The sequence below is a fragment of the Corylus avellana genome, chromosome ca11 (assembly GCF_901000735.1).
Source record: "Corylus avellana chromosome ca11, CavTom2PMs-1.0".
In the NCBI taxonomy this organism is placed as follows: Eukaryota; Viridiplantae; Streptophyta; class Magnoliopsida; order Fagales; family Betulaceae; genus Corylus; species Corylus avellana.
The window spans coordinates 12,813,064-12,822,426 of record NC_081551.1 but is presented as its reverse complement, the minus strand read 5'-3'; the positions used below and the strand labels follow the sequence as shown (position 1 = coordinate 12,822,426).

General features: G+C 36.8%; 1 protein-coding gene and 1 long non-coding RNA gene across 2 annotated transcripts; both read right to left on the bottom strand.

Annotated features, from left to right (window-relative positions):
* Window positions 1-3,514: 3,514 nt before the first annotated feature.
* LOC132165091 (uncharacterized) lies at window positions 3,515-7,090 on the bottom strand. Its single transcript, XM_059575594.1, has 7 exons — window positions 7,080-7,090; window positions 5,706-6,033; window positions 5,236-5,312; window positions 4,377-4,461; window positions 4,200-4,283; window positions 3,930-4,030; window positions 3,515-3,844 (listed from the first exon to the last, which is right to left on the bottom strand). Exons 1-7 carry the CDS (start codon window positions 7,088-7,090, stop codon window positions 3,835-3,837), a joined length of 696 nt encoding a protein of 231 aa, XP_059431577.1. The 3' UTR covers window positions 3,515-3,834.
* Window positions 7,091-8,186: 1,096 nt separating this feature from the next.
* LOC132166614 (uncharacterized) lies at window positions 8,187-9,313 on the bottom strand. The gene is made up of 2 exons (XR_009438584.1): window positions 8,614-9,313; window positions 8,187-8,496 (listed from the first exon to the last, which is right to left on the bottom strand). It is a non-coding gene; the product is annotated as an uncharacterized LOC132166614 (long non-coding RNA).
* Window positions 9,314-9,363: the final 50 nt, after the last annotated feature.

Here is a 9,363-nt window from a genome sequence, read left to right as displayed (position 1 = left end):
AGCCTTTTTAAGTTTTTTAACTACTGGCTGGAGCATCAAGATTTTTTGAAATGGGTTATGGAGGGTTGGGATTTTCAAGTGGATGGGGTTTCTATGTATAAACTGTATGCTAAGCTTAAATCTGTGAAAGCTGTGCTAAAAGTTCAGAACCTGTCTTGCTTTGGGAATCTTAAACAGAAAGTTATGGAGGCTCGTGAGAATCTAGATATGGCTCAAAAGGATGTCATTGCTAATTTTGGGAGAGCTGATTGCTTGCTTAAAGAGAGAGAATGTCTTCATGCTTATGTTTCTATCACAAAAGTTGAGGAGTCCTTTTTAAAGCAAAAAGCTAGAAATCAGTGGTTGCAGTTGGGAGATCAGAATAACAGTTTCTTTCATTGATCCCTTAGGGTTCAGAATGCTAATAACACTGTCACTCATTTGTGGGATGAGCAAGGAAATAAAGTGGAGGATGTGGAGTAGATCAAACAGGTGGCTATCCAGTTTTATGAGAAGTTGTTAGAGTCATATCAGTTGCAATTCACTGATGAGAAAGCAGCTAGGATTAGACAGCTTATTCCTACTGCTATTTCTAGTGATAAGGCTGCAATTTTGGATAAGGAGGTTACCGTAGAAGAGATAAGGGACACTTTGTTTCACATGCCAGCTAACAAGGCCCCTGGTCCTGATGGGTTCTCGGCAGAGTTTTTTAAGGCCTCTTGGTCTATTGTTGGAGAAGGTTAGTGGCAGCTATTAAGGGGTTTTTTGCTTTTGGCAGGCTGCTTAAGGAGGGTAATGCCACCATTTTAACTTTGGTGCCTAAGAAGGTGAATCCATCTACTATGGGGGATTTCAGACCTATAGCTTCCTGTAATGTGATATATAAGTGCATCACTAAAATCATTTCTAATAGGATGCTCCCTTTGTTGTGTGATTTGGTTAGCCTGAATCAATCAGCTTTCATTCCTTCAAAAAGCATTTCAAAAAATGTCTTATTGGCTTAGGAAATTGTGAAAAATTATCACAATGTTAAAGGGGATCCTCGTACTTTGAAAATTGATCTCATGAAGGCATATGATTCTGTCAATTGGAATTTCATGTTACACTATCTTCATTGTTTTGGTTTTCCTTTGAAGTTTTTAAGTTGGATTAAGGAGTGTATCACCTCTCCTAGCTTTTCCATTTGTTTAAATGGCACATTGGTTGGCTATTTTGAAAGCAGGAAGGGGCTTAGGCAGGGGGATCCTTTGTCTCCTTACTTGTTTGTTTTAGCCATGGAGGTGTTTTCAAGGATTATGGCTGATCACATTGGTGTTGGATCAGGTTTTCAGTTTCATCCCAAGTGTGTGAAGTTGAAACTTACTCACTTATGTTTTGCAAATGATCTTCTTATTTTTGTATGCAGCAAAATTGAATGCTATTATTATTGTTAAAGCTGCTTTACTTGAATTTGAAGAGCTCTCTGGTTTGAAAGCTAATCCTTCAAAGAGTTCTTTCTTTTGCTATGAGATTTCAAATAGAGTGAAGCATGTATTGTTAGGAGAGTTGGGGATGAATGAGGGCCGTCTTCCTGTTAGGTACCTTGGGGTACCTCTCATTTCTACCAGGCTTTCTGCAGCAGATTGTGGGGCTTTGTTGGATAGGATTACTGGGCGCATTGACTTATGGCTTTCTAAGCACTTATCCCATGCAGGGAGGCTCCAATTATTATCTTTTGTGCTTTAAAGTTTGCAAGTTTATTGGACTGGTATCTTTATTCTGCCTAAGAAGGTCATTAAGGCTATTGAACAGAAATTCAATAAGTTTTTGTGGAATGGGAAGACTGAAGGGTCTGCAAAGGCTAAGGTTTCTTGCAAGAGCTGTGTTATCCTAAGAAGGAAGGAGGTTTGGGTTTGAAACAGTTGGAGATTTGGAACCAATCTGCTCTGCTCAGACATGTATGGAGTCTTTTTGCTAGATTAGGTTCTATTTGGGTGGCCTGGGTGAGAGAAAATTTGTTGAAAGGGCGGAGTTTCTGGATTGTTGGCTTTCCTCATTCTTGGAGTAGGAGAAAGATTTTGAAGTTGAGGAGTACAGCTAAAAGGATTTTGAATTTTGAAGTTGGAAATGGGGAGAATATTCACCTTTGGTTGGATTCATGTCATCCTTCAGGTATTCTGTATGAGGTTTATGGGCATAGGGCTGCTTATGATGCTAGAAGCAATGTGGAGGCCAAACTCTCTTTTGTACTTCTTAATGGTGAATGGTATTGGAAACCAGCCAGATCTGATGCTCTGGTTGAAATCCAAGCTAGGCTTCCTGAGATTAGGTTTGCTCCTTATGATAAGCCTTTGTGGACTGCATCTAGGAAGGGAATATATGTTACTTCAGAAACTTCGGAGCTACTGAGAGAGAAGAAAGAGGAGATTGCCAGGTGGAAATTGGTTTGGTTCTCATATGCCATTCCCAAGCATGCTTTCATTTTGGGGCTTGCTATACAAGATAGACTTGTAACAGGTGAGAGGTTGATTAAATGGGGGTTTCAAGGTGATATTAAGTGTCTGTTTTGTCATAATCAAGTTGAAAGTAGGGGGCATTTGTTCTTTCAATGTAGTTTTAGCTATAGAATTTGGAAATTCTGTATGGCTCGATGTGGAGTGGACAATTCTTCAATTATTTGGGATGAGATACTGCAGATAGGAATTCGAGATTGGGGGAACAAGTCTCTTAAAGGTTTTCTTTGCATATTGGTTCTAGGTTCTGTTATCTACAATCTATGGCGCACTAGGAATGAGCTAAAACACTCTGGTCAGCCTAGCACTGAGGAGTAGCTTTTGAAGAAGATAATTTGGGAGGTGAGATCAAGACTTGCTGGGAAGGGAAAGTTCCCAAGGACTAGAGAGAATTTGGTTTTAGCTTCTTTGTGGAATCTGCCTGCTGACTTGCTGTTATAGTTTCTGTGCAGATTTGTGGTTATTTTTCTGCCTTGCTTTTCTTCTTGAAGGCTGGTCTCTTTTTTGGAGAGGTTTTTTAGTGTTGCTAATGGTGTTGAGTAGTGCTTCAAGTTCTCTGTCTCTGAAGTTGGTTTGGTTTGTTATTTGGTTTTAGACCCTGCGTGGTTGTTTTCTGCAGGTTTGGTTTTGTTTGTTGTTTCTTTGTAGAACAGTCCTGTCTTGGACTTCTCTTGGTAGTGCTGGCTTGCCAAATTGTATGTTGTATGCATTTGGCTTGCTTGGAGTATGCTTGAAGCCCTGCGTGGCTAAGTTTTTGGCCTTTTGAAAAGGCTTGTAATTGGGATAGCTTTGTAGTTTGGATTGTTTGCTTTGAATGAAATTCCTTATTCATCAAAAAAAAAAACAAAAAAACAATATTGATCAATACTTGATAAAACACCATAACCAAGATATGGTCATGTTTGAGGAGAAATATCTATAAAGATTGGATTCTAAAGCGTTGGGGAATCTGCAATTTCTAATGCTTTTTTTTTCTTCGTTAAGCAGTCACATTATGACGGAAAGCTACTGTAATCACAAAGGATATATGCTGGACAGGAATGAGTGGTAAAGCACCAATGAGCATGTACAGCATGCCACGAACACTAATGGAGGACTTGTATCCAACAAACACTCCCACTAGAGCAAGGGGATGTTAAATAGCCAACACTAAACATGTGCAAAGAAACTTAAAACTCATGTCGGCTGACTTTTGAAAACATAATAATTTGGGTGAAAGAGACCCCATTTTCTTCTTTGTTTTAAGTGAGATATGTTTATCAGAGTCATACTTACACCAAGTTCACCAAACCCGGGATACGCTGATTCAATTGGTACTACTTCCATCGGAAAGCCCATCCTCCATAACCTTCAACAATTGGAGTTACCTTGGTCTGCAAAACAGTAGCTAACTACCGCTTAAACTCACAGAGAGAGACAGAGGAAGAGATATGCTATTTTAATTAAACTGTGGACTACCTCACAGAAACTGAGAACATCAAGCACCCTTTCTTATGAAGGTGTCGAAGAAAGTCATTAAGCTCTTCTAGTCTTGGAGACCCAGTTCTTAGCTCCCCTATCTAAGAAACAGCATGAACTAAATGCTATTAACATCAAATGTTTCATTGAAAAAAAAAACAATAAAAAAAACAAAGATACAAATGTAGAAACCAACAATCAAGCGTTAAAAAAAATAATAATAATAATAAAAAAAAAAAACAGCTTTGTTTATAAAGACCATATACTAACAGTTGGGGCAGGGTGAAACATGAGGCCCATTCGCCAAGGCATATCTGCTAGTTTGCTGCCAAAATGTGGGCAGCTAAAGAACACCTGAAACCATGGGAAAACACAAGCATCATAAAGAATAATCATTGAAGGGTAATAGAAGGATCTGCAATGTGAAAATTATTGATTGATGCATACAACTCCAATGGTCTTGTTCACAAGGCTATCAATATTTTCTGCCTTAGCTTTATAAAGCATCTGCTTGACAACCAAGTCTCCCATGCTGCAGACACGAAAAAGTCAATCCATTAAAAGTAGATAAAATGCACACGAACACACACACCAAATATATAGACTCATGCTGTGAACCAACAGAAGCAAAATTTGAAATCATATTCACTCTAGAAGTCATATAACTTTTACCAATTACAGGATTAGTTCATTTTTTAAACCTATACCAATAAACTGACAAACTTATTTTTTTCAAAACAAAAACAATAAAGCAGTCCAAAATGACTGACAGTTGCAATGATTTACATCTATTAACTCAACCCGACCCACTAACATAAAAGTTCTTGTTCAGGACATATATGATTAATAAACTTGAGGATGAAGGTTGAATCATGATGCCTATCTGAAAGCAAGATCATTTTTCGAAAAACTTCCCAAAAATATGTCATGTTACTACATCAAGAGAGAGAGAGAGAGAGAGAGAGAGAGAGAGAGACTTTCTAAGAACCCACTCTTTTATGCCTGTGTGAGTAACCTGTAAAATGCATATTTTCTTTTGCTGGAAAGGAGGAAGGAAGAAGGAAGGGGGGGCACCAACAGCTTTATGCCAGACACACGTTACATACATCCTCAGATCACTTAAAGGCTTCTTCATAAGTTGAAGATGCAACAGATCACAGGAAAAGAAAAAGTCCGACATATCCAAATGATCATATCAAACACCAATGACTGATTAAAATAAAGACATGCCAAGACCAAGCAAAAACATGCATGCACACCTATTGGAATGAACACACAATGTCTTTTCTAATACTATTATAAAAACCTGTGAGTCACAAACACCACAGGTCGATTCCCAACGCCTACAGCAACAAGCTTCTCCAATAACATGGAGCTCACTTCCTGCACATTTCCAGTGGAAGCAGGTTAAAAAAAATCCTTAGTGGAAAGTAAATGATATATAAGCCAACCAAAATGAGCAAAGAAACTGTGGGAACTGCAGAATCCATTGTTGTTCATATGAAAGGAAATCTGAATATCATTTTCACTGAATAGAAGTATCACCTAGGATTGCTCTATATTGACTAGGATGACATTCTTTAGAGATATACATAATTTCATTATGCATAAATATGCAATTGTGGTTAGATGCTGAAGAGAAAAACCTGGAGATCACCTTCATAAACCTACTATAATCACCAAGGGATTAAGGACACATACTTTGAAGAGGTGACTAGTAACAAAAAATTTTCCAGTAAAACAATTTCTTAAATTATTGTCAGGCTCAAAACAAACCTTGTACTTGAGAGTAAACATGCGAGCTTGAGGGAAGTCAGATGAAAGCCATTCACCTGGCCAAAATGTTCCTAGCTTCCCTGCTTCCTGATCAATCTTCTCTACCAGGCCAGACTTAGTTGAGGATTTGTCCTCAGCTATGCGCCAAGACTTATAAGGCCCGCCACGGATGCCATGGACAAAAACAACATCTAGCAGAGGCGATTCCGGTGGTGAGCCAATGAATGACACATCAACAGAACTAGAAAAGTTACCATCATTTGCGGATGTGTTTACAGGTGTACCCTCACGGGAAACAGTATTAGCCTCAGCCAACAAAGATTTATCCCTTCAAAAAGTGTTGTCCTCTACTTTTTCAGGACACTTCCACGGAGGCAGTTCAGGATTGATAAAATTCCAAAAAAATTTCAACTCCACCAATATTATAAAAAAACAAATTCGGGGTGCAGAAATAACTTAGATGGCTAAAGACAGCGGTCTCGAATTTTTTTTAAATCTTTTATAAAATATAAAAAATAAAAATTATGAATAATATGAAAAATTTTAGATATAGTTGGTCAAATTGTAAAAATTTAAAACTTTAAGAGTACATTAAAAAATTAAAACTTTAGTATTTGAATTAAAAAACACTATCAATTTTGAGGTATAAACTGTTCCAATAAATAATAATCGGAAATCTGGCAAACGATGCCACTGTCTTTGGCGTGGGTTCTCCGAGAAAGTTGTTGAACAGAGTGATTGGAAGTCTTTCAATCTAACTTAATTGTTCTGCAGCAACTGAAGTAGCACTGTTGGGCCGATCTAGGCATGAGCTAGTGAGCACCCAAAATATGGGCCACCTGCACAGGCCCAGGAAGATAAAAGTGAGGGCAATCCAAAATTATTGGCCAGCGATAGGGCCTACAAGTTACACGTCTCTCTCTCTTCCAAGACAATTTAAAAAAGGGTTAAATACTCTATACCCTTTTAGGGTTTTTCAACTTTATTTTTCTCCTATGTGGTTTCATTTTTATCACAGGAGGTCTCTATAGTTTTGATAAATGACCAAATTAGTTTATCCGTTAGTTGACCGTTAGAACTGACATGTGGACCAATCAGACGTCGACACGTGGCACATATTTAATTTTTTTAAATTTTTTTAAAAAAAATTAAATATGTGCCACGTGTCGACGTCTAATTGGTCTACGTGTCAGTCCTAACGGTCAACTAACAGATTGACTAATTTGGTCACTTATCAAAAAAGGGACCTTCTATGATAAAAATGAAACTACAAGAGAAAAAAAATAAAGTTGAAAAACCCTATGGAGGTATGGAGTATTTAACCCTTTAAAAAATGAGGGCTACAGATTTCATTATGAAGATCTTGCCACAAACGGGTCACTCATGGCCCAATACTGGAGTTGAATATCCAACTATCAAAGTAAATTGGGCCATGCAATGTTTTGCGTGAAAATATTGGTATCAACCCTCAAATATTCCAGGATGGTAATCGGGAATGTTAAATATATCGAAGAGTAGAACAAGAAGAGAGAGAGGGGAAGCATATAATGAATTACATTGTATATTCTCTTCTATGTTGTGAAATGTTTACATAGTTCTTTATTTATATATAAAAAGAGAGAAGAAGTAGTGGACAAGAAACCCTAGACTAAACCCTAAAATATATAAAGAAAAATAATAAAGTAGAATAATATCAAATATTCTAACAAGGAAGAATATATAAAAAGAGAGAAGAAGTAGTGGACAAGAAACCCTAGACTAAACCCTAAAATATATAAAGAAAAATAATAAAGTAGAATAATATCAAATATTCTAACAAGGAAGAATAAGCTGCCCCACCCCCCGCAGATAAAACCTAATTTTTGAACAGGTCATCATCAATATCCCACTTCTAGCTAGTTTGAAAGATAAAACCTAGTTTTTGAACAGGTCATAAGTGAAGATACATCCAGTGAGAGAAGGTGGCCCGTGCTTAAAGAAATTTTTTTTGAAAAAAAAATTAAATAGAATCAGCATTAATTTATTGAGAATTTTTTTTTTCTTTTTTTTCTCTCTCTAAATTGAGCCCCTCCATTCTCCTGAAAAGCTCATTTGTTTTTTTTTCTAAATAAGGCCCAATGCACTGCAGCTGGCCCCTCCATATTAAAAAAAAAAAATGTATAGTTTATGTTTCTTTTGAGCCTTTGGCGGCTACATGGTCTGATATTATTTATTAAAAAAATTTTGTTTTTCCCCTTTCTCAAATCTCAATTTCACGCATCTTCCTCTTCTCCCTCTCTCCAGCTCTCCCCCTCACTGCCCTTAGTGACTCAGTCCCTCTCATTTCTCAAGTTTGCAGAGTGCAAACTGTCTCAATCGCTCTCTCTCTCTCTCGCTCTCTCACAGTCACAGGCAGTAACGCTTTGGAGATCAGGTGGGTTTTGCATCTTTTGTTCCTTAAAATTTATTTAGGGATAATTTTATATATTTAAACTTCAATCATTGAAACATAGAAGAACTATTGTTTAAAATATTTAAGTAATTACAAACATTAGTCAGGGGTTCACTTCCATATCTCCAATCACAAAGTCAGTAACGTCAACCCAGTTATCATCTCTAGGTAGAACACAAAACATCACTGCTTGATCCAAGTTTCTGGTCACCACCAACAAAAGAAGACGCCTACAGGCTAATATTTTCTCTAGTAATATCAACAACAAAAAGCCCTAAGAGTTCTCATTAACCGCCTTCTCAATTACTTCTCATTAACCGCCTTCTCAATTACTTCAACATGATCCCGGAGTACATTCCACTGCATAAGGAGTATATGAATAAATTGCTTTCACTGGCCACTAAAGAAAACAAAATGATGTACTCAAAAATAGAAAAAAAAAGAAAAAAAGGAAAACAAAATGATTAAAATACACACCTGATCCATTGTAAGTGAGATACCTGAAAACAAGTACAAGAATGTCAATGCAGGTCATGGATTTTTAAAGGAAAGCACAAACTACTCAAGTTAACTCCCAACTTGTCCAAATGAGACATAATGTACCAGACCCCATATGAAACGATGATGTGTAGTACTGAATGCGTTCAACAAAGTGATGCAAACTCTTCTTCCGAATTCACAACTGAGTTTTGAACTCATGACTATACCCTCTACCTCGTTACTTATAGAAAGCTGTACCTTGTTGTATTATGGAAAAAGAAGATGACGTTTGAGCTAGAACTCATTGCATAAAAGCATCAGTCTTTTAACTACAAGTATTTCTTTATTCTTGCTTAAAAGAAATCTTAAACTTTAATTAGGCTATCCAAAAAAAAAAAAAAAAACAAGTACTTCCTAGATGCAAAACCAAGCAAGCAACAATTTAAGTAAAATAGTGTGCTTTCATCTCTTGACTAAATTTCATGAATACAAGGCTCTTAGAGTGAAAAACTGGCCCAACATGCGCTTAAAACACACTGGCTACAATGATTAATAGATATAGGTACTGAAAATTCTACACACTCTAATATGTGCTCTGGTCAGCTTGATTGCAAGTAAAACTGTATGATAGATCTGATACAAGACAAGCTTTCAGGGTTTTTGTAAATTTTTACAGCTTATAATTCGTTTTTTTATTTTTTTAATTTTTTAATGATAAGTACTAGAAGGGAGGTTTTTAAACACAAA

Excerpts from the sequence above, each read along its gene's own strand:
- LOC132165091 (XM_059575594.1), bottom strand. Across the intron at positions 5,313-5,705 it reads TGTTTACTCTCAAGTACAAG|GAAGTGAGCTCCATGTTATT; the intron begins GTTTGTTTTGAG and ends GGAAATGTGCAG. Across the intron at positions 4,462-5,235 it reads GTGGTGTTTGTGACTCACAG|CATGGGAGACTTGGTTGTCA; the intron begins GTTTTTATAATA and ends TCGTGTCTGCAG.